Genomic DNA, 26,994 nt, shown 5'->3' on the forward strand with positions numbered 1-26,994 from the left:
TAATATCTATTTAAACAGATTGTAATATTATAGATGAGTAAGTGAAAAATAAATGACAGTTTGTAAGGCAAAAGTACCATTCTGCACCAACACTTACTTATTAGGCCCAAGTGTACGAAGTTAATTTTATTAAGTGTTGAGGTATTCAGAGTTATTACACAAACACATGCACGCACACAATGGATTATCATTCAGCCTCGAGAAAGAAGGAAATCCTATTGTTTGTGACAATGTGGATAGACTCTGAGAGCATTTAGCTAAGTGACTTAAGCCAGATAGAAAAAAGAGAAATACTATGTGGATCACTGCTATGTGAAATCTTAAAAAAAAAAAAAAAAAAAAAAAAAAAAAAGAAGTCAAACTCAAAAACAGAGTTGGGGAAAAATGGTTTCTAAGGGTGGGAGAAATAGAAGTAAGTACAAATTGTCAGCTATATTATGAACAAATTCTGAGGATCTAATGTATAACATTGTAACTACAGTTGATAACACTATATTGTATAAATGAAATTTGCTAAGAATAGAATTTAAATGTTCTCACCAAATATATATAAGATGCATGATGAATGTGCTAACTAATCATTTCACAATATACACACAATAGGTATAATTTTTGTAAATTATACTCAATAAAGCTAAAAAATCAATGATATCTGAAACATAATATAATGAAAAGTAATTTTTTCGTGTTAAGTGAAATAAGAAAATTAAAATACTCATATTCTTCATTTTGTCTACTTAAAATATAAATCAGAATTGTTCTAGTTTCTAAAGTCAAGGTATTTGGCAAAGAAGGATTGTTATTGCTAAAGAGTATCAGCAAAGTAGACTGAAATTTAGAGAACCAATTATAAATTCATTCTGATTAATCACCGGGTCCTTCCAGTGTACAGGGCTTGGTGACAAATGCTTAGGTAGCAGCTAGAAGCAAGAAAAACATATGACCTCTTCTACATGTTCAGATTCTGAAAGAAAATATCTTGGGTTTATTTACTGAAGCTTTAAATATGTTCAAGACAACATGTGCAATGTTTTATACATATTATTTTCCTCAAATATCACAGAAACAGTGTGAGTTAGATAAACAGCAATATCATCACTGAAAAACTGAGGACCTAAGAAGTTAACTTGTCCAAGGCAAGGTCACACAGTATGATCAAACTGGGACTTGAATCTCAGTTTGACATGGAAGACTATGTTCTTACTCACTATGTAACAAAGACAAATTACCCAGTAAAAACAATTACAACATTAAATTAATTGTGAAACACAAGTGAAAACATATGACACCTAAAGAATGAGAGAAAAATAAATCAGTCACATTCATTTATGGCTGTTTTCTATATGACAAACATGAGCTCCAGTAGATAATTAGAACGAAGGATTAATCTTTCACTTCTCATGTGCTACACACATGTACATATATTATTTTACATGTACACATATTTTACACATATAAACATGTTTGTGCATGTCTTCTCTGGCAATCTTCCATGATGAAGTACCAAAAAAGCTAATATAGTCCTAATTCCTATTTTAGTGAGTATGCACTCCTATGGGCTGGTATTGACAAATAATATGCTGCTGACTTAGAATCTCATATCATAGTCTATCAATTTAAAGATTACAGACAACCTGGCTGGCATGGTTCGGTGGCTGAGCATCAATCGATGAATCAGGAGGTCACAGTCCAATTCCCCATTCCCGATCAGGGCACATGCCCAGGTTGCCGGCTCCATCCCAAGTGTCGAGTGTGCAGGAGGCGGCCGATCCATGATTCTCTCTCATCATTGATTCTCTCTCTCTCTTTCTCTCTCTCTCTCTCTCTCTCTCTCTCTCTCTCTCTCTCTCTCTCTCTCTCTCTCTCTCTCTCTTCCTTCCTTCCTCTCTGAAACCAATAAAAATATTTTTTTTAAATCCTCATTGGAGAATATGTTTATTGACTTAAAAGAGACAAAGAGCGAGAGAGCAAGAAACAAAGCGAAATATTGATGTGAGAAACATCGATCAATTGCCTCCTGTTCTCATCCTGACCAGGCATCAAACCCACAAGCTAGATGTACATACAGGATAAGACTCCAACCAACTGAGCCATACCAGCCAGGGCATGATGAACATTCTTACTGCACTGAGGAGCAATTTTCTAAAATGTGACTATACTATACATAGACTAAGATGTCTTTAAGAGTCAAGTTCCAGTAACTCCCAGGAAAATAAAATGTGAGGATAACTTTTTTAAATGTGTAAGTCATCAAAAATCCTATTCTCCATAAGAATGTTTGTGCCATAACCATGACAGACCCTTATGTGCAGAAAAGTGTGATGTACCTGGCATACGTTACTTATAAAACGTACATTAATAAAACTTCAAGGGAAATACTAAATAATATTTGAAAAAAGCAAATTATAATATCCACAAATTAACTCCAAAAAGAAAGTATTTATTATAAAGACTATAATGGTTCAGGCTTCATTGTTTTTCAATATCAGTAATTCTTAATGCAACTTGAAACATTTATAATCTTGTAAGTTTCAAAGAATTATTTTATAACTTGGCTTAATTTGTGAGAAAATCGCTTTTATGAATGCCAGTTGTACTTCTTTGGAAAGACAAATGTAAACCTATTTAGTGATCTGATTTTCTCTTTCATCTTGTCTCCAGTTTCTGTGTAGATTTATAATGTTCATTGTTTCCAATTTTAACAAATCACCTAATGGCAGAAAGGAAAATATGTTAACCTTGGAATTATTTGCAGTTGGAGAAATCCCTTTTGTCTGGCCCATACAGGGCCTGCAATCTGTTTTAAACACAGATTGTCTGTCTTTCGTCTGACAGCCACCAAGCTGCACAAATTACTTTCTGCCTGTTCACCTGTTTGCAGCTGCGTCTGTAAGCTAAAGATTCTGCAGTCTGACTTGAGCAACCACTTCAGGATTGATGACATGTGCTGCTGATAAAGTGAGCAATTTGAAGAAATTACTGGCTATCGTTATTGAAAGACATCTGGGCATGAGCTGAGAACTAGAAGCCTTCAATCATGTGCTTGCAACCTGCAGTGGCGGCAGCAGTGTTTGAAGTGATATCCTACTAAAAAGAAGTTGGCCCTGGCACTAAATAACCAAGTAATGTATGGAACATAATCTCTCAAATGAGTAATAAAAGGTTCTGTCTTGTAGCTGTAAAAATTTGAGGTTTGCACTTTTCCTTAAAATATTCTTTGATTTTTTTTTAAAGAAGGCAACAATTCCTGTTTCTACTCTTTTGTAATAACTTTACTTGATAATACCTATTTCCTATGTCATTAATTTATTTCAAACTACTACTACTACTACTACTGGTATAAAATAAAAATTAAAAAAAAAAAACACAGTCAACATTTATTGAATACCTACTACATGGTCCACATTCTAAACCTAGAAAGTTTTATGTCTATTATCTTATTAAAACCCAAATCAACTTTATTAAAATAAAATTATGATTCCCCTTCTTTGGTAGAAAAACTAAACTAAAGCTCCAGGAAACTAGCCTAATGTCACACCACTGTGAGTCTGTCTCCTGATGAAGAGTTCATTCAATTCTGCTATGCTGCCATTGTGCCGGGACTTTTGGGGGAATTTTCTGGTCTCTTGATGTGCTTCTGATGTGTGCTTAATCACACATTTGCCAGAATCACTCTACCCCTCAAGTTAGTCATTAAGCAATATGGATTCTTTTCCACCTTTCTAACTCATTATATAAAATCTATTCCAAACCAGGCTGTCTTCATGAATTGAGAAGGCTGACCCAATGAAATTCATACTTTTAAGGCTAGGAACAGTGTTTCCCACATTTGTTGAAATCAGATAATAAAATTTCAAGTAAGATTATGCCAGATAATAGCAAATAAACATCCTTTTATGAGGAAATAATGCCTACTATTAAAGAAAAAGGTGCTACTTAATAAAAATAAAGACATTATTTAAAATATTTACAAGTTTGATGTTATCAATAACAATGAAAATTAATAATTAGCACAAATATAATCAAATAACAAATTGTGATAAGGGAATGCTACAAATACAGTCAGAACAAACATAACTTACATCAATGCCAGAAGAAGAATCAATTAATACATTTAGATGTACACATGAGAAGCACACACTTTGCATGTTTCAAATGCAAAATTGGATAGCACTAATTTATAGAATCATTAAATTTTCCTAATTAAAATCACTATGATTTGGATAAGCCTTTGAACCCCTTCTCTCCATTTTCAAATATTTATAAACCAGTACAGATCATTAAAAAATCATAGGTAAAACTAAAACAAACATAACCACTTCTCCTTATGCAATGTCTAAAAATTCTTAATACATACATGTATTTAAAACATAGTAAAAAAAAAAAGTCAATACTTTTGAAAACAGTTAAACTAAAACATACCTATTAATACTAGAATTTAATTTTTTAATTCAAAAGCTATGACAATTCTTGAAAAAAATTACTATATCAAACATTATCAAAAAGAAGAATTCTAAAGTAAGTCTGCAGTTAAGTAACATATATGAGAAATCTAACTTGTAAGTATTAACTTGAAGATCAATTTTCCAATTATCAAATCATTATTCTTGTTTAAGGTGGATATATTAAGTAAAATGGGTTTCTTCATTTGGTTGGAGGGGACATAAAATAAAACAAAAAACTGCCTCTTTCAAAGGTTCTTTGGAATAAAGGGGCTTATCTACTATTTTTAAGTTGGTGTTTAAATTTCCAGATGGAAAATACTATCTTTGTAAATACTGTTACTTCTTTCACAACAAATCGAAGTGCATTAGTCAAAATGCCACCCAAAATGCACTATCATTTCAACTTGTTAAAATTATGTATTCTGAAAAAAATAGAAAAGCCAAATCTTTCAATTAAGTAACCATATAAATTTGGCTTTCACATTTCAGTATTCATAAATTGGATTAAACACAGGCCTGACACTCTAACCACAAAAGAGGATATATATCATTAATGATTGTAATAAATCAAGCCTTTATTTATATATTGAATGATACAGTAATAATAACATTCTTCCACAAAAAGATAGTTATAAAATACCACCTTTGTCACTATCCTCTTTCCTAGTTGTATCATGAGTTCATGTTTTAATAGCACCTTTTATTTTAAAGACCTAAGTCGTGAGAACATTCTTATGTACCACTTCATAACTTTGACCCAAAGTACATATAAAAAGATTAGACTTTATTTGGTATAAAATCAGTTGGCAGTTTTACATCTGTGCATGCAACATAAATACACCAGCTGGCATCTCAGGCACACACACATATGGACTTCAAAACAGAAACTTCCTTATTTGCAGCACTGCCAGGGTAATTTTGTATCCTCTGCATACTACAGCTATTTGTCAGGCCCTGCAGGTGTGCACTGAACATAAACACACAGCTGTAGTCCAGCAAGCCAAGTGTTCCATCAAACACATAAAGGGAGACCTCAGCAGTTGGATTAGTCATCCCTACAACAGGTCCAGGGAGAACAATATGGGTTAGTATTTTTGGAAAAAGCATGGATGGGAAATTTATGATTATGCTAGTCTTACCAAATGACTGGTGGATTGTGTCATTTTTAAAGCAGTGCCTACTTATTAAGGTTATTAAGGTTTAGTTAGAATGGTTGGGGGGGAAATGGAATTTGTTTTTTAATTTTAAATAAAAGCAATAATCTATAAATTAGTTTATTAAGTGCAAAATGTGAAAAGGTTTTCAAATTCATCTTTGGTTTTTGGAAGTTATTTCAAGGATGACTTGGCAATAATATTTACAAATCAAAACTAGTATACCTTAAACATTTACTATATAGTTCTACATTTTATTATACTTATAATGCTACTGTTTAATTCATATGCGTTTAAGATGAATTAGCTAAAGCAAGTATTTGTGTGTCCAATATTAGGTATCATAACATTTAACTAACAAAAGTTACATGCTATATTAATGATAGACTATAAACAATAGTTTTGTTCTCAAATATGATATGAAAGTACATTAAAGGATACATTGTTAGGGAAATAAATGAAAATGTAAGATGTGATCGTTTTGCAATCATATGAAAGATCTCAAACACATTAAATGTGACCTTATTAATATTCTTTAAAATAACAGATAAGCACTTCAGGCAGTTGATCATTATAAGTATTTTAACCACATTTCCCCTAAAATGCTCGAAGTCCAGCTGGCAGTTGACAAAACATGAAAGATAACTTAGAAAATGAGCTTTAATGCATTATGCCTAATATACTAATCTTTAGTGAACTTGAGGTCAAAGAGTTAGTAATGAAGAAGCACTAGCGTCTCTGACATCGGTGGATTCACATTTTATTCTCCTAGAAGGTATGAAGGTACTTAAAAATTATGTTAGTCTGACACAAATCCCATCTTTCTGCATAAAGCCTAACTTTATGAAGCATTGACTCAAATTGAGCCCACAAAAATAAGATTTAAATGGGGGGGGGGGGGGAGATAATTAGATTCCTTTAAAGTCTCATGTCTTGTTTTATTCTTTTATGTAACTGTAAATAGAAAATATTTGAAATTCAACCTGGATCCCATATTACTGATGGGTTCCGGTAATTCATAGCTCTTTAAAGCTTCCGAGTACCTTTAAATGCTCCAGGTTGGATCTGGCTGAGTTTTGGTTTTGAACCTCAGAATTACTCTTTTTCGGCAATTCTGGCTAAAAAAATTTACATCAGTATCTTTTGTCCCAAAATACTGTCACTGAGGAAAGTGGATGAGTAAAATATCTTGGCCCTTAATGGCCATAATAAAAAACATTTCAAACAAATTTTAGTTAACAGAATCTATTCCAATTATTTATTGCCGTGGAACTACTCCAAAACTTAGTGGTTTCATACAACAGTCTATTTTTATCTCTTATAGCTCTGTGGATTTTCTAAACTCATCTGGTGGTTCTTGCTCAGGTCTCTCTCATGCAGCTGCATTCAGATGGTGATTGGGGCTGGAGTCATCTGAAGTCTTGACTGAGCTAAAGATCCAAGATGGTTTTCATCACTCACATGTCAGATGCCTCAGCCTAAATGACTGGAACACTTGGGGGTCACATGGGTTTGTGTGTGTGTGTGTGTGTGTGTGTGTTTCCATATTTCCTTCCTTACTTCATCTATATGGCTAGGTTGGGCTTCCTCACAACATGAGGGTCTCAGAGACACTGGATTTCTTACATGGTGAGAGGCTTCACCCAGAGAAAATATTCTAAGTGATTAAGAAGCTGTAAAACTTCTTATAACCTAGCCTCAAGAGTCATGCAGTAGCACCTTCACCACAATCCCTTAGTCAAAAGTGAGTCATCACAGGGCTGGCCTAAATTCGAGGAGATGGGCTTATAGAATAATATAAATGTTGGAAAGCATGATTCATGGCCATTTTTAATGATTACCTCAGTATAGTAATAATACCATTTTTTTAAACTTTATTTTAAATTTTACTAGCAATCTGTTGATGATTTAATACTTTGTTTTTGTAACTATCTTGTTATTTATTAATGTTATTAATATGCATGGTTTTGAACCTAAACTGTAGGACTAAAAGGTGTAGCAAGGTTAAGATTGATATTTCATTTTTTTCAAGTTGATTTCACTGATATCTTTAAAGGTAAATCTATACCCAAAGTTAATTCTAATCCTGCTTATATTGTTAAGCATCCTATTTAATAAAGAGATAATATGCTAATTGACCATCACATCCTCACAAAGATGGTGGCGCCCCACAGCCAATAAGGAGAGAATATGCTAATTGACTGTCACACCGGCAAGCCTTAGATGGCAGCTGCCCAGCTGCCCAAGGCCGCCCAAGGCTCAGGTAACCAAGGCCAGGTGAGGCTTGTGCTGCCAGCAAGTGTTGGTAAGGATGTGGAGAAAAGAGAACCCTGTGTACTGTTGAAGGGAATAAAAGATTGGTGCAATCACTGTGGGAAGAAATTAAAGTTAAATCAAAAAATTAAAAATGGAATTGCCTTTGAGCCACCAATTCCACTTTTCAGAACTTATTCAAAGAATCGCAAAACAATAATTCGAAAGAATATATCCACCCCTATGTTCACTAAAGAATTACTTATAATATCCAAGATCTGGAAATAACCCAAGTTCCCATCAGTAAATGAGTGGATAAAAAAGATTACACAATGAAATACTACTTGGTTGTCGGCGGGGGGAGGAGCAGGATCATCTTACTTTTTACAACAGCATGGATGAACCTGGAGATTATTATGCTAAGTAAAATAAATCAGTCATAAAGAGACAAATACCATATGATCTCACTATATGTGGAATCTAACCAACAAAATTAACTGACAAACAAACAGAAGAAGAGACATGGATACATGAAACAGACTGACAGCTGTCAGAGGAGAGGGGAATTGGTGGACTGGGTGAAAGAAGGTGAAGGGATTAAGCATATACGTATCTATAAAGCAAATAGGCACAAAGAACAGTGTGGTGATAGTCAGAGAGAAAGCAGGATAGGGGAGAGGTGGTGGTGGACCAAAGTACGGAAAATGGAGATGGAAAGAGATTTTGCTTGAGACAATGAATGCATGATGCAATATGCAGATGATAATTTATTGAGATTACACAGATGAGAGTTTGAGATATTTTTTCATGTTATTTAGCTAAGAAATATCTTCCTCTACCTGAGTTGAATTTGTTTAAGAAAACAAGGTTTTGTAAAAACTTAACAAGTTTTACCATAGGGCAAATATTTCTAAAATATATTGTTACTCTTCCCTAGACTAAATGAATCATTAGAGAACAGCAAAATGTCATATTAAGGTATATTATGTGTTTTATATATAATTCTATTTTCTCTTCAATAATTAATTTCTAAGTGCTTAAAATTACTTCAATTTTTTTCATTTTACTATGAAGCAAAATAAGATAAACTGGACAATAAATGTCAATATTAATATGAAGAATCTATATATTTCAGACTTTTCTTAGATTTTCTCATATAGAATTAATTACTTATGAAATTTACATTTTCCCAATATAAATTTGATTATAATCTAACATCCTTTGCCTTCTTTTTTATTCTACTAAACAGTGCCAGAACACACAGGAGAAAAGTTCCTATCAAAATTTAATTAGTTTTTACCAGTTCCAAATTCACATCCTTAGAAACTCCATACCATTATCTTTTCACTTATCCTCATCTCAGGGCCACCTATTCTCCTATCCTCACCAGGTTGGCCACAAAGAGGGAATCTTTAAATATTTAATAAGTGTTTCCTAAATTTAAAAACTGGTAAATACTGAAACCAGAAGCTATTCATTCAAAACATATTTATTTTGTGCTTTTCCTATAAAAACTATCTAAAACTCATTTAAAGAAGTGAATAATTAAATTACAATGAAATGTGCTAAGTACTATGATAGGAGGACAGGGTGTTTTAAATTGCAGAGAGAGAACTCTAGCTTGGTCTAGAGCAGTGGTTGGCAAACTCATTAGTCAATAGAGCCAAATATCAACAGTACAACAATTGAAATGTCTTTTGAGAGCCAAATTTTTTAAACTTAAACTTCTTCTAATGCCACTTCTTCAAAATAGACCTGCCCAGGCCATGGTATTTTGTGGAAGAGCCACAATCAAGGAGCCAACGAGCAGCATGTGGCTTGCGAGCCACAGTTTGCCGACCATGGGTCTAGAGAAATTAGACTTAAAAAATGAGAAATAAACCAGGAAAAGTGAGGGTAAAATGATCTGATGTATTGCAGACAATGGAAAAGCATGAGCCAGGAACCTGGGGAAGATCTAGGACTGTCCACAGGAGCTGTTAAAGAAGTTCAGTGGGAGTGAAACTTGTTGGGATGGTGGTGAGAGTAACATGAGATGAAGGGGGAGAAATGGAGAATGTTAACAGTTTTGTAAGGGGTTTGGCAATTCTTAAGTAAAATAAATAAATGGATAAACAAATAAATAAACACTGAAAACTGCATATTGTAGTCAGATAATAAAAAAACTTCCTATGTTAATTCCATGTCCCAACCATGTAGCCTATTTGTCCAAAAATATGCATGACATTTTTTCTGTTTTGATCATGACTTTTTATTAAATACTTATTCATTAACTTATTTCTCATTTCTCACTGAATACATTTTCATGACCTGTTTTCCTGTTTTCTACATAAACCTATTATCCTGGTCACTTGCCCTCACCATTTTCAAAAAGGTCTCAATTTGCAATAGCAACACACTGAATGGAGACAGAATGTTAGAGTTACGATCCTCTATTTTCTCATCACTCAATCCAAAACTTATCTATAAAAGCAAATACTAAACTATGAGAGGGGTGGGGGAGGATTACATCAGGTATTTCATCTATCGCAAAAGTTAAAATATGGCTGTAAACTAGAATTTTTTATTATTGCTCTATGTCTAAGACAGTTGACAAAGCATCATGTAATAGCAAGAGCTTCCAAAATATTCTACACATCTCATAGGAAATGTCATCCTTTTTTCTCCAATCTCCACTTGCCTTTTGTTACCAATATAGGCTACTACCCTGCTTCCCCGAAAATAATACAGTGTCTTACATTAATTTTTTCTCCCAAAGTTGCGCTAGGTCTTATTTTCAGGGGATGTCTTATTTTCGGGGAAACACGGTATATTAAAGGGTGAATGCATAACAGGTCATGATGATCAATGCTAACTGTAACTGGATACAAACCCTTCTAATTCTTCTGATCTTTGCTTCAGCAAACTGCAAAATCATTACAATTTCCTGCTTAAAAGTCACTAAGAACAAATTTTAAAAATTCCACTAAATTGATATCAACACATAAACTACATACTAGATGTGATTAAAGCAAAAACCCATGAGAACTATTACCAGGCCTTAGATAATGCCTCTATGACACATTTGACCAATGAAAGTAGAAGAAAAACAATAGCACTCTGAAGCATCAGCCAGTTGATGCCATTGTCATTTAGCATGAGTGGGATGCACAGCATATCGGACCATGGTTAATTAAATTAAACCAGTTCTTGTGTTTTTTAAATGTGCCCAGCATTACTTTTTAAGGAATTTTATTGATTTTAGAGGAAGAGAAACAGGGATCAGTTGCCTTTTGTATGCATCCCGACTAGAAATCGTACCCACCACCTTTCAGTGTACAAGAAGACACTCCAACCAACTGAGCCACACCAGCCAGGGCTGTCCAGCATTATTTATTTGGATACTACACAACTGCTTTTAAACCTGAAGATCTCCATCCCCCACATACAGCCAACACTATTCTGTTTCATCTATTGGTAATGGAATCTTTAAGTGATTACCATAGTGTTCTACTGAAACAAAAACAAAAGAGCAAAATATTGTTTTATTAATATATCACTCCTATTTCATAGATAAGTAGTTTCAACAACTCTATCTCACAAAAAAACTGAGAGTAAATATATGTATGCATTGACCTAAGGGGGAAATGACATAATACATAGAAAATGTTTTCATGGTAGCATTTTTGTATGCAAATTATGTTGGAGGGCACTACAGGTTTTCTTTTTTAATGTGAATTTAATGCAATGAATTACTTAGTTTAAAAAAAATATATTTGACGATGGCTCTGACTGTACATGCTAAAACTTATTAAAAAAAAATCCAGTTCTATATTAATATCCAATCTACTGAATTATTTATTGTAATAGGAATTAGCCTATGAAAACTTTGGAATGAGAATGCAAGATTTTGATGTTAAAAAATCCTTTCTTCTAAAATTACCCAACATTTGTGTACTTTAGATAAATTGACAAATATGTCAGCCATGTAGAAGGAAAACAAGATAAAGATTTTACTCCTTTCCTATATTATTAAAATTCAGCATATCACACAGCAGGAGCCAAATATCATTATAGTAGAATAAATTTCTACAATGTTAGAGTAAATATAAATCCTAACTAAAAGTAATTATCATTATAAAATTTTATGAAGGATATTAGGAGCTGACTTTTAATTTGACAGTAGAGTACATAATTTCTCATCTGCTGTCTGTCAACTGTTAGGTTAGTTCTGTAGTATGTAGTCTGCACGCGTGCAATACCAACTTAATTAGATGAGGAAAAGACATTTTTTGGCTAACATTGTTGATGTTTTCACCAAGTTATTAAGTTTTTCTTCTTCTATAAGTAATAATTAATTTAACACCTCCATAAGAATAGCTGTAAAACATTCTTGTAAAAGTCTATAATTTTGATGGAGTGAAAAGATATGTTCTAGATATCTCATTTTTCTCTAATATTTTCTTTTTTGCATATTTTTATATATTTCAACTTTATATCTCAATCAATATTTTCTTAGCTATTATTAAACATAACTTTGAGTAATCTCTTCTTAAATATTCTGAATTCTGCCTTTAATTCAACCCATGAATGTAAAAAATTCCCAAATAGAATCTTATCATGAGATGCTTATTGCTAAAATAAATTTAACTAGAAAATAAATACAATTCAGGCAGTCCTCGGGTTACTTTGGACTTGATGTAGGTCATTTCGTGGTTATGTCGCCATCTCCCATTTCTTTATTAAAAAAAAAAAAATGTTCCGTCATTTCAACATAGGTACATATGTTCTTTTTTTTTTTTTTTAATCATTTATTTACCACAAGTAAAGGTCAGGAATTGTTATCTTCCTTTTAATTTTTTTTTACCGTTTCACTTCATTACTGTTGTCTATGTGCTCCATGTGAGTGACGTACGTGTTTACGTAGATGGGTTCCGACTTACGGTAAAAATTGAGTTACGTTGTGCAGTAGGAATGGATCTCCGATGTAACCTGAGGACTGCCTGTATTTAAAATTTTCTTGATGGTAGTATGTTAAATCTATAGATTCTACAAAGAATCAAGATATAATTCAATCTCTGTCTTTAATATTTAATTGAAATGTTTAAGCATGTTTTTAACACCAAAAAAAACATTCTTCTATCTATAAATATTTATGTTAACTATCAATCTCTTTACCAAGTCATTGAATCTTTGAAATATTTACTATTGTACATAAAATTAACAGCTTTTACAACCATTGGCACATGTAATACTTTACTCTTTTAATAATAAACATTTATACTCCAACTCTCTTGACAGAATTGCAATACATAAAACCTATAATGAAATGCTCATTCTCAGTTACATGGAGAATGCTTACCTGTAATTAAAAGTGAATATTGAGAGCTTAATGATAAATCCAGTGACATGCCTCATTTATTAACTGATGCTGTTAGGCTATTATTATATAAACTGGGCCAGTTGCATGAAGAATCATGCAATAGGCCTTCCTTCCCCTGGCTGCCGGCACCCGTTTTCCTCCGGCACCCGGGACCCAGGCCTTCACTCCGCTGCAGCATAGAAGCCAAGCCTTAAGGCTTCTCCGCTCTGGCCACAGTGGAGAAGCCAACCCTCTTCAGTCTTCACACTGCACCTGTATATGCAAATAAACCTGCCATCTTTGTTGGATTAATTTGTATACTCATTCCTGATTGGCTGGTGGGTGTAATGGAGGTTGGTCAATTTGCATCTTTCCTTTATTAGTGTAGATGATGGTACATATTTTTACACACAAATTCAAGGATTCCAGAAATGACATTAATGCTGCTATTATGCTATTTAATCTTTCAAAGGCTAAAACCAGAGCTAAAGCCAAACTGCAGATTTTAGATGAATATCCAAACTGAACCTGTACTATCATCCATTCCTAATTAAATAATGTCGCATTTACGGTACCAGTGAAAACAGTCATGGGATGCCAGATATATAAACCTATATATATAAAAGTCTAAGTAACTATCCAATCATCCAGCTGGCCAGTAGATATGACACGCATTGACCACCAGGGGGCAGATGCTCAATGAAGGAGCTGCCAAGCTGTGGGCACTTGGCAGCAGCAGTTCTCGGGTGACACACCATGGAACCAGAGAGGGGGAAGTCCATTTCCAGGGTGCATCACCCAAGAACTGCCCTCTCGCAATCCAGAACCCCTCAGGAGATGTCAGAGAGCTGCTTTCAGCTCACTCCATAGATGCCCTTTGAGCTGCAGTGTCGCCCCAGATGCAGCTGGCCAGGAGAGACCATAGGAGTTTGGCTCCAGGGCATGTCCAGCCCAACTGGCCCAGTCCCACCCAGCTGTCCACCTTCTAATTAATTTCCTTTCAATGTGCACGAATCCATACACCAGGGCAGTAGTTTTATATAATTTCACTTCCTTCTTGTTACAAGCCTATAAAACAAGTACTACTGGTCTTCCCCATTCTGCAAAGAAGGAAATTTGAGTCTTAAAAACTTGGTTAAGTCACATGGCTAATAAAAGGTGGAACCAAGGTTCAAACTTTAGTAATGAGAAGATACTTTTAAGGACAGGAACTTAATTTTCAATTAATAATACAAGCCTTAAATTAGAGTCACAGATAACTAAAGTCATTCTCAACTAGGCGAATCAATATTCAAATAAAGATTCCTATGGGAGGATGGCAAACTTCTGATCCCAAGAAAAATAATAGCAGCTCTGGCAATCAGCAATGTGCAGGTCTCTGCTATATGCAAGAAACCTGGGATCTTTAAATTTTGTCCTGCACTACACTAGAGAGTGGTATGGATCTAGTGAGGGACTAGTTAAACTTTAAAGACTCACAACCTAGTCTCATGAAGAGTTTCAAATGCCTAAATAAAATTCCTACAAAGAAGTTTACTTTTTCTCAGAGCTAAAAATAGTAAAACACACCACACACACACACACACACACACACACACACACTCAAGTTCTGTACCATCAACTGAAAATTAAAATTAATATGGCTAAATTGTAATAATGAGTAGTTACTTTAAAACAAAATTCTGATTAATGAGTTACTATAGAAATATGGGGAAAGACTAAAAATTAAACTGATAATAGAATTGGTGTGTACCTTTGCAGATGTTATAACACTGCCAGCAATGTAAAAGAATTCTCCAAGTTACTACATTAAGTTAGAAGTCAAGACATATTTGCATTATTACTATTAAATGTGGAAACTGGTAAGCAGGAGTAAACTTTCCAACCATAAGTCAAATTGTGTCACTCCTCTGGTTAAAACCCTCCAATGACCTCCCGTTTCAATGAGAATAAAATCCACAGTCCTTCTTGTGCCTTGCAAGGCTCTAGTGGCTGTAGCCAAACTCTCTGACCTCATTTCCCTTCCTCCTTTCTCACCCTCTTCCCCCACCCCCTCACTTTTTCAGAACTCTGCAGCCAAAGTGGCCTTCTTTCTTTTTTGCCAAACCAGTGCCCATAACAGGGGCTTTTTACCCAATGGTTCTTTGGCTTGGAATATTCTCCTTCCAGATCTTTGCCCTACATGAGAACAGGGTTGTATCTGCTTTGCTACATTATCTATGCCCAGGAATATTCCTAACACATAGTAAGTGTCCAGTGATATTTATTAACTGACTACTAGTAAATGAGTTGAATGAATAGTAAGTATCATTCCAAGGTCTACCCACCCTGACTTCTTGTGGCAAACACCTAATGTACCCCACTCCGTACATTACCCTTCCACAAAGGACACACTGCCCAGGTGCAGGAACTATGATTAGCTGACAGCCTTCAGCTGTGAGCTTCTTTAGAGTTCGCCTCAGCTTCCCAGTTAAAGCCATACTCCTCTCAGGGAAGCCCACAGCCAACACCTGCGTCACAGAGTGAAGAGAGCACCGCTTTCACCCAACGCAGACTCCTCACACAACCTTAGTTCCACCGGTCTTTGTTGGGTTGGCAGGGGTTTTGTCGAGTCAGGTTCACAATATGTTGCCTACTCTTAACCAATCCTGCTCCCACTATTTCCTTTTTACAGGTTGCTATGCTGGGGAGCAATCCTAACTTCATCTCACTGCTTGCTTCCGGGAAAATCCAACCATCAGTTTCCATTTCAAAAATAATTCCTTATGCCTACAAATTAAAATGGGCATTTTTAACAGGGCATATGCCATAAAGCATTCATTTCATATTAATCATGTGATGAAATAGCTATTACCATCTACAAGCCTGAAACATTCTCATAGTCTAAAAATAACTTCATTCTTCTTAGTGAATAAACAACTTTGTTTTCAAGAGACAGTTTATTAATGCTAAAATTGAAAGATGCTAGGCAATGTAGAGGCCAATTCATTTTGAACTTTTAAGATACTTCCTTGCAAATAACGTATTAGTTACCAAGGAAAAATGAAGCACTAATTTTTACAACTCATAAAATTTGTTTTCAACTTCATATGACATGTCAGTTCTCAATTACACCCTCCTGGGACAAAAATCAGGCCAAGCATTCTCAGCAAATGAGAATAAAATAAAACTAAACCATGAAACACACGCATATAAGAATAAGGTGTATACCAGAAAGGCATTTTATGAATTAGAAAATTTTCATTTTGAGAACTGTGTAACACCAATGATTAAGCCATACTAATTTTTTAATTCAGCTGAGTTAAAATACTCCTCTACTTAGTAATCAAAGAATAGGTGAACAACTTTAAAATCTTAATATTTTAAAGGAAGGCTGAGATTCCCATAGGAAATAAAAGTGGAAATGAGTCCAAGGGAGAAAATGGCTTGGTTCCACACCCTTAAAATTGCCTACAGCAATGCATCAAAAAATAAAATAAAATAGGCCCCCAGAGTCTGGGTCAGCAGCATAGTGTTACAACTTAAGCATTGGGTCATCAGGAGCAATGGTAGGCTGATTAAAGGTTGAGGTAATATATTTACATATGTAGTAAGAAACTGTGTAACAGTAACGCCAACAGCACAAAGAGTTCTTGTGTGGCTATCATGTATAAAGAAAGATTATAACCATCTGCTTACATTTCAATATGAAAATATGAAACATACTTGAGCAATTGTTTAAATAAAGAAATAAACAGATAAACTATATTATAAATACTAATTGTTCAACTTGTTAAAAAAAAAAAAACTTCATTTAGCAACCCATTAGTTATATTTTCCAACAAAAAACACTTCAATTTTATTACTTATTAAAATTGGATCCTAACTGAAACAACCCTCCTCTAATATAAGGAAAATGAGCAAAAATGCAAAGCTAATATGGAAAAAGGCAGTTTTTCAAATAATGAAGCCACTCTCAAATATAAGTAATAAAATTTGTTAAACTTATTACATGAACAGGTTAAATTAAACACTGATTTGTCTTCATACTTAACATGCAGCATCAAGTAGTAGAATAAATGTGTATGAATTATATTACACATATTACAACTCAAATCTCTCAGAAAAATCTATTTTGCAATTAACCAAGAAAAGACTCTTACTATGTTTGTGTTCTTACAAAGAGTGGCATACAGTGGCACCCACATATGTTTATTAAATGCAAAAATTAATCATAAATTTTTTAGAGGTCAGTTTTTTGTAAGAATAAAAAATGTATTTAAACACAGGAAATGTTACCAGTATCAATAGTCTTGATTTCTGAAAATCACTATACCTATCCTGTGACATATATTTTGGGCAAGACTGATACTAAGAATTATTACCAAAGGATGACTCCAAGACTCATAAAAAAGTGTCTCTACCTTTGAGTCAATTATTTCTTGGGATATTTTGGCAGAAAAATAATTTTTTTAAATATAAATGTGCAAGAAGATGCAAAATGCTTTATCTAATAACTAGCAATCACCTAAATTCCAAGTGTTAATGAATTCCCAAAAATTAATTCAGTGGAATACTCAACAATTCAATTTAAAAACATTTTTGAAGCCTCTACTATATGTCTGACAGCATACTCTGGAAATATAAAACAAGTACACTAACTCAAACTGAAGAATATGAAACGTCAGTCAAGTCTCAAAGGAAAAGAAGTCATGAAGCAGACAAGAGGAGGAAACGGTCATGAGGGTAGGAAGGTATTCCAGGTAGATACAATACTAGGTGTGACAGCAAGGAAGTATGACAGTACGTGTGTGTGTGAGGGGGGGGGGGGGGACTCAGCAGTTCAACACAGCTAAAGGAAGAAGCTCGAAGCAACTTTGCAGAGATAAGTCTAAGATCATGAAATAATCTTGTTCTGACATTAAGAAGCTCTAATTTTTACCTTGTAGACAAATGGGAAATCACTAACGAACATAATCAGAATTCCATTTTATAAAGATTACTGAGCCTGCAATGCAGAGAAAGATCTGGAGAACAAGAGAGGACTGGGAGGCCCTGGCTGGTGGTTCATTTGGTTGGAATATCAACCTGAACACCAGAGCAGTGGTCGCCAACCTTTCGGACCTCAAGGACCACCAGTTGGCAACCAACAGTACAGTACGTTGAGGGTTTCATCCCCGATTAGGGCTCATATGGGAGGCCACAAATCCATGTTTTTCACATTGATGTCCCATCTATCTATCTATCTATCTATCTATCTATCTATCTATCTATCTATCTCCCTCCCTCCCTCCCTTCCTTCCTCTCTCTCTAAAATCAATAAACATATCCTCGGGGGAGGATTTGAGAGAGAGAGAGAGAGAGAGAACGAACTGGGAGACTGATCACTTGGTAAGATACTATAACAATCCTAGCTGAGAATAAAGACATGGTAACACAAAGCAGTGGCCAGAGGTCGCGAACATTTAAGGGGATGAACTGACAGAATATAAAAACTCTTAGGTGAATGGTGATACTGTTAGGTATTATTTGAGAAAAGAGTCAAGTTTCATTTTTGAAAATAGTGAATTTTAGATATCTTGGCACATCCAAATAAATGTATCAGTTTCATAAAAAAAAGTTCTTGGCTACCACATTAAATGTAGTAGTTGTCAGTGGATGCGTGGTAGCTAAAGCCACATAGGAGGAAGAGATTATTCCAAGTCCTCCTTCAAGGTAAAGGATAAAAACAGAGAAGAACCTACAAATCAAGAACAGAGTTCTACTGGTATCAAATACATAGTCAAAGAAGAGAAACACTAGGAATACACACTGGATTCAGCATCAAAGCTAAGTGGAAAGGCAACATATATATCATTCTATTATTTCTCTATGAAGGAAAAGAGGAAGATAAAATGAGAAGTTGAGGGGACTTAGAATCTGAGGAAATGCTCTTTGCATGCTTTTCATACAGAAAAGACAAAAATATAAGACACCAAAAAATTGTTTATGTAATGTTATAAAAGAAAAGCATAACATAAAAATGGTACATACATTACAAATCAAGTCATGTAAACTATGTATAAGAACATGAGTTAGAAGGGAACGTGGAAAATTAAAAGCAAATCATTTATATCTGTAGTATTTTTTTTCTGAGTTCCTTTATGATGTCCTATGCAACATTAAAAAGAGAATAACTGCTCTATAAATCTCACCAAATCAAATCATGTTAAAATAATTAGAGATGGAAAGTCTTATGATTAATAATTTAATGAAAAATATATTTGTGATTCAATCTTAGCTTTTTAATAAACATCTAATCTATTTCTAAAATGTGTATTCCTAAAAAATAATGTGACTATTTAAAAATGTCCAAGTTCTATAAGATTTGTATGTCTCACTAAACTTGGAAAATATGAGGCAAATGACATATTAACTTGAACAATCATAAAAATGCTTAGAAAGTAAAAGGCTCATTTAATGAAAAAAACTTAGAAATGTTTCCATATGTTTCTATGAAGTATTTTCCCCCACTAAATGAACACATTCAAGATTTTGTTTCTGGCTTTGTTTCAGAAACACACACACACACACACATACACACAGAGAGAGACACACACACACACACACACACACACGCATGCACACGCACACGCGCACACACACACACCATCTGCATAGTATAGCACTTACAAGTACATCTCAGTCATGCAATAGTTATGTCACAGCTCATATATCAAATAAAAATCACATTCAAGCCCACACAAACTCAGAGACCCAAAGTCTTCCTTTCTCTTAAGAGTAGTCCTGAGAGAGCTTTCATTGCACCTAGCTGCTGATGTCACGTAACTTTTGTTAGAAAATTAAATCCTGAAACTAAAATATCAAACAGTTTGAAGTACACTTGTGAATGACCTAAAAAACCAACTTTCTCTAGTTATAAACTATGAACATTTCCTTTTCACAGAAACTGGAGCAGAAGGAGGTGAGGGGGGAAGGAACCTGTCACTATACCTCACAAAATGGTGATTTTTTTTTAAATGAAGCATTATTTCATTACATTAAAGACATAATAAAATGATAATACTTCATTATGTTTAGAATAATCTTGATAGATATTTTAATGCATTTCTATTTAATTCCATTTATGTATTATACATTATATGGAATTTCTAATCATTACAGATTAGAAATATTTTATTATCTAGAGCAGTTTCCACAAACTTCATGCATTTGTGTACCAACATTATTATTGCTACCATGTCCTCATATCATTTGTGGTTACTTACATTAATAAGGAAGCAGCAGAGGCTAAAAGCTTGGTTACTCTCAGAGCACATGGATTGACATTACAGTAGGCCATTTACTGCATCTACAACCAAGTGTAAGATTTTTACTCTCTGAGCTTCAGTTTCTCATGGGTACAAAGGGAGTCATAATGGTACCTTCCTCTCAACACTATTGTGAGGATGCCTGACTCAATATATGATCAAAAACTTAGTACCTGACACACAGTACTAAGTAAGTAATTAGCCTACACTAATGCTAATGTTTTTCTTTAAATTTACTCACATTTTTTTACTTTATGATAAATATAATTTCTGAGCAAACTTTTATTCCACTATTATTATAAGCAATAACATCTGAAATTATTAGATATATGTTTTTTCTAATACAAAGTGGGATTTAATAATCCCACTGATATTGCTTTCCATCAAACCACTTGGGATGTATATTTTTCCTAATACAAAGTAAAATAAATAACTTCTATAATTAAAAACAAAAGTTCCCAACATGCTACTTAAAATCATCTCCAATTCCAACAGTAATGTTTCATCAATAATGAACACTTAAGCCCTGGCCAGTGTGCTAGGTTGGCTGGAGCGTCATTGTCCCATACACCTGAAAGGTCAGTTCCTAGTTTGCTGGTTCAATCCTCTGTTGGGACATGTACATGAAGCGACCAATGAATATTTTTCTCTCTCTCTCTCTCTCTCTCTCTCTCTCTCTCTCTCTCTCTCTCTCTCTCTCTCTCTCTCTCTCTCTCTCTCTCTTCTCTCTTCTCTCTTTTCTCTCTTCTCTTAAAATCAATAGCCATATTCTTGGGTGAGGGTTAAAGAAAAAAATTTAAAAATAATGAACACAATAATTATATAAGTGCCATCTTCTGTAGCATATATTAAGAACTATGTGCCTCAGGAAAAAAATTAAAGATCCATTCAAAGGAAATTGGGCATTTAAATAATAAAGCATCCTATGATAAGTACATTGTTAGGTATCACAAGAAAAATATACAATGCTTTCTGCAGGTAACTGGCATTAGAAATTAGATAAATAATACAATGCCATTCAATGAATAATTGTCATCCTATTCCATTCTCTAGTTTTAGGGATTTAATAATCCCACTGATATTGCTTTCCATCAAACTAAATTCCTTCTAGTTTTAGCTCATTTATTTCCTTTATAGAATTAGGAAATTCTGTTACCTTTCATAAAAGCATGAAATAATATGACATATTTTATTATTGCTGTCAATATGATTAATAACAGTAGCCACCAACTATCAAGTCAAGCACTGTGATGAATTCAACTTATCACAACAAACCCATGAAAATGTATTATTATCCATATTTTACAATGAAGAAACTTAAACTTTATGAATCTAAGCAACACGTCGAAGTACCCACTACTATAATAGTAAATGGCATGAGGAGAAGGGAGTTGCATAGGAGAATTTAAACTATAAGGTCCTGAATATGCTATAGTGAATTAGCAGAGTCAACAACTGCCCTTCAACATAGTCATAAGCTAACTATTTCAACGTTTAATTCACAGAACATTTTTGCTACTCCTCATTTTCAACTACATTTATGGTCTATAAGTCATTCTTCTGAATTGTCCCAATGATGACAAATCTTGATCCTTTGAGGGGAAAATCTGAATATCTGAGAGAAAAAATTACCACTCAAAGGCATGTTTTAGACACATATTCAAGTTATCTTTTGTTTCACTTCTTGATATACTTTAAAAAAAATAAAGTATATTTAATGATAAAGTACTGATTTCCTCAGGTGTCTGCTAAATTGGCTAAAAAAAATTTTTTTTAAAGAAATTTTTAAAATCTGTGAATATGACAGTGTCTAAGGATTGCAAAGTATTGGCCAAAGAATTGCTTAGAAGAGCAACATTCATTTGGATATACAGTTGACCCTTGAACAATGTGGGGGGTTATGGGTGCCCAATTCTCATGTAGTACAAAGAACTCCAAAAAGTTAACTTAGTCCCTTAGTATCCATGGGAGATTGATTCCAAAACTCCAGCAGATACCAAAATCCACAAATTTCCAACTGCAGATTAAAAGTACTGTTTCCTTTTATTCTCATATTGGGGCTATGGGAAGCCAACTATTTATTTGTTGAAAAAATTCCACGTATTAATGGACCCACACAGTTCAAACCTCTGTTGTTCAGGGTCAACTGTTTAAGTTTTGTTTTAGCGTAACAGAATAAGCTTCAAAGACATATTCTCTGGAGAACAGTCATAAAGCCTGTCTCTGGTTTTAAAAAAAAAAACTTACATTTATCTTGTTTTAAATTTTTCTTCATTTTGCTTCCTCTTCAGATAGTTTACTGAAACCTGTTCAGTATTTTTTAAAATATTGTCTTATGTGTGATAAGCAATACTGCTCAAAATTCTGACTAGTAAAGAATAAAATTAAGAAGAATTTCTACTTCTTCCTTGTAACTCTTTTTGATTTGGAATCTATCCAAAATCATGTTAATTTTTCACCAATGTACTTACAGTTCAAGCTACACATTCATATTCCCTAGATGTCCAGTATGACCTATAGCTTTTCTTATTTGTTCTAATCAAATCTTTTCTTTCTAATTTTACTTTTAATCTAAAGCACATTTTAACCTTTAATACTTCTTCCTGGTCTTGGATATTCACTTTATATCAATAACAACATAACCAATTTAGAAATAATACCCAGTGCAATGTGCATTATATTTTGCATTCCTTCCTCCAAGACATCAATATAAATAAACAGAAAGGAATCAAGGTGAAATGCCAATCTCTGATGAAGAATGAAGATGTCAAACCATCAGTAATTATAGTTTGCATAAGGCAATGAATGACATGTATTTGTTAGGGCACATAATGGCAAGAAACAAATCCAACTTAAGCTAGCTAAAAAAAAGGCTGAGATTAATTTGCTTAAGGAATACAAAGACGGGTTGATAACAGTGATAAGGGGGAAAAATAAGACCTCAAAAGCAATTGGTACCAGAATCATAAATGAATCCAGAACTCTTGTCACTAATTCTCTGGGGACCTGATTTCTAACTTCCCAATTCCTGCATTTTGTGTTCTTCCACTAGAAGAAAACTAACCTTATTTTATCTTAGCCAGGAGTATAACTATATGCTAAGTCCCCTGAGTTCTTATAGAGAATCTCCAAATGTAGAGGTTTTGGGGACCCCAAACCCTTTTAACAATTTTTCAAAGTAATGTAAATCACCATATTTCCTTATTAACAATTATCTCCCATAATTTACTTATATCCTTTAAATGGTTGACTTTGCGCATTCACTAGCAAAGACAGATCGCCTAGCTCCCAACCACTAAACTATAGATAGTGTCAGAGGATGAAAACAAAGGAGTAATCTTAAGAATTAGTAGAATTTGTAAACTATTTACATTCTGACTAGCCACCAAAAAAAGCAGACATATAAATACCATGTTTAGACATTCTCCAAAATGAATACTAGTTATTGGGGATAGAGCCGAGGACTAAATGAGGTGTGGTGCCTGCCGTCATGGAACGAACCTATTTTCTACTTAAAAAAATATATTTGAAGAACTGACATTACAATACTTAGCAAATAAATTTCATAATACTTGGTGATTGCTTTACTATAAATGCCTGATTAAACAGGTAAAAAGTAACCATTACCATAATCAACTTATCCTATATATTTATTTGGATGAGGCACTTTTCTTGAGTTTCTTGGGACGTTCTAGCAGGGAAGTGCAACTACTCATATACCCTTGACCTAAGACGGGTCCTCTCCTCTGGGGGAAAGGTCCAGTACTCAGGTGGATCAATGAGGGAGGAGGGGGACACCTGCCTACCCAGCCAACTCAGCCGAATCAACCCTGACAATCAATGGGGTGACAGATGTTGCAACCAGACCGTCCTCATATCGAGGATGAAGCATTTTTCTTTAACAAAATTATTTAAAAATAAAAATTAACATGAAGATTATCTAGATTTCAAAACCTCTATTCCTCAGTATCAGATTGAATGAAAAATCACAGGAATAAATATGCTAATTTTTTCATAAAATATATTAAAAAGTACAATGTTTTAAATAGGCACCAAATGAAAAGTACAAAGCTATAAAGTACAGTAGTCCCCACTTTTCCATGGGATGTATACATTCTAAGATGAAGGATACCAAACCCTTTATATACTATGTTGCTTTCTATATATACATACATATTAAGATAAAGTTTACCGTATTTTTCGGACCATAAGACGCACTTTTTTTCCCCCAGAAGTGGAGGGGAAAAGTCCCTGCGTCTTATGGTCCAAATATAGCCTACACATATATTTTTTAAAAAAAGTTTTTTTACTTGCCCGGCTCTGTGTGGTCTCTGTGTGCTTGCCCGGCTCTAAAATGGTTCTAAATGCTGCTGCTTACTTTACAGGGCTGATTACATGTGTTTATGACTGTGATGTTGGGTTTTAATGCACATAAAATATTTTAGGACACTATTTGTTTCAGAATCTTTTTTTCTTCATTTCCCTTCTCTAAAAACTGGTGCGTCTTATGGTCCGGAGCGTCTTATGGTCCAAAAAATATGGTAATTTATAAATTGGGCATAGTAAGAAATTAACAATAAATAATCCTATATGATAAGAGCCCAATATGCTAATTGTCAGATCACTCATTTGACTGGTCGACCAGTTGCTATGACGTGCACTGACCACCAGGGGGCAGACACTCTGACTGGTAGGTTAGCTTGCTGCTGGGGTCTGACCAATGGGGACTGGGCTAGACACCTGGACATGCTCTGTAGCCCTCTCATGATCCCTCCCAGGCCCTGATCATGCACCACTGGGGTCCCTCAGCCTGGCCGCTGGCCTGCACCCTCTCGCAATCCAGGACCCCACAAGGGATGTTGGAGAGCCATAGGCTAGGCCGAGGGAAAGCAATTATAAGAATACACTGTAATATAAGTTGTGTGAATGTGGTCTTTCTCTCAAAAATATCTTATTGTATTGTATTCTACTTTTCATTTAAGAAAGCACTTTACAGCTTATCTTTGGCAACTCTGACATGCCAGCATCACTACTCTTGCAGTTTGGGTCCATTATTAAGTGAAATAAGGATTAAACACAAGCATAGCCCTACCTTGATTGTCAATCTGATAAACCCAGACAGCTACAAAGTGACTAGAAGGCAAGTGACAAACCCAGCATGAATATGCTGTACAAAGGGATGATTCATGTCTGGGGCAGGACTGAGTGCAAAGGCACACGATTTCATCACTAGTCAGAACAGTGTGCAATTTAAAACTTATGAATTGTTTATTTCTGGAATTTTCCCCTTCAGTGCTTCGAACCACAGCTGACTGTAGATAACTAAAACTGTGGTAAGGAAAGCAAAACCTTGAATAAGGAAGAACTATTATATACCAGAAGACAGAAAACTTTTTCTGGTAAACAGCCAGATAGTATGTGTTTTTGCATTTGTGGGCCATATACTCTCTATTATAACTACTCAACCCTGTTAATGTAGGACAACAAAAGCAGCCACAGACAATATTTCAAGGAACAAGCGTGTTTATGTTTCAATAAAATTTTACCTACAAAAACAACTAGTGAACCAGATTTTCCAACCCCTGATGTATGGAATGAGAAAAAATGCAAAAGCTGAGATGAGTTGTCAGATCACATACCCATTCAATAAGAAACAATGCAATACGTATGCTAGCAGGCAAATGTAATCCTATATAATAAAAGCGTAACATGCAATTAGACCAAACAGCTGAATGACGGTTTGGCAGGGGGTGGGGCGGTGAGCAGGTGACACCAGGCCAGCCAAGGCCTGTACCAGAGGGCTGGGGGGAAGGGAGAGCAGAGGAAGAGGACAGCAATGGGATGGGAGGGCCGGCACCATCCCCTGATCGCCTGCCCAGTCTCCTCTTGCAGCAGCAGCGGTGGGGCAATTCCAAGCGGGGCTGCCCAGCGCTGTCCCCAGATAGGCCTGCCGGGGTCATCTCCCACAGAGGGAGGCCACCAGCAGCAGTGGTGCAATGGAGGGCAAGGCGGGGCAAAGAGCGGGCCTAAGCCATCAGTTGGACATCCCCTTAGGGCTCCTGAATTGCAAGAGGTTGCAGGCCAGGCTAAGGGAAAGGATCCCCCCCCCCCTTCATATTTCTGGAAACACTTAGTGGAAAATATACATCCGCAGGGCTGACATTAAGAAAAAGCCTCCAAAATCTATAGCAATCTGGAAAGGGAAATACAATTAGACATCCAGCAACTGAAATGGGAGTTCAACATAACAGCATGGTCAACTCAAAACTAATTTCAGTCAGTAGAGCTAAGACACATGGTCAAAACAGGACTAACTACAAAGGGGAGCAAATGTCCCTGAGTCACCTGGATGTGTATTCCTTAAATCATCCCCAGATTAATGACAGATCAGACCCAGACCCTGAGGCAGGGCTGATAAACACGGGCAGAGATCATGTGTTCTAGCTGTCGGGAAGAGCAAAGTGGGTTGGAATATCAAGCAGGCTCTTGAGAGGTGAAAAATTACTAAAGAG

General features: G+C 34.9%; 1 protein-coding gene across 8 annotated transcripts in view; it reads right to left on the minus strand.

Annotated features, from left to right (window-relative positions):
- Positions 1-26,994, minus strand: part of VPS13B (vacuolar protein sorting 13 homolog B) — a 513,325-nt gene that overhangs the window by 404,767 nt on the left and 81,564 nt on the right. The window contains exon 18 of one of the 8 annotated variants that reach the window (XM_036436753.2): positions 4,971-5,500. The exons of the other annotated variants lie outside the window; for them this stretch is intronic. Coding sequence (XP_036292646.1) covers positions 5,298-5,500 — 203 coding nt within the window. The 3' untranslated portion in view covers positions 4,971-5,297. Of the gene's footprint in view, positions 1-4,970; positions 5,501-26,994 lie in introns of those variants that run through there. 8 annotated transcript variants of the gene reach the window in all.

This window comes from Pipistrellus kuhlii, unplaced genomic scaffold (genome assembly GCF_014108245.1).
Source record: "Pipistrellus kuhlii isolate mPipKuh1 unplaced genomic scaffold, mPipKuh1.p scaffold_m20_p_14, whole genome shotgun sequence".
NCBI classification, from domain to species: Eukaryota; Metazoa; Chordata; class Mammalia; order Chiroptera; family Vespertilionidae; genus Pipistrellus; species Pipistrellus kuhlii.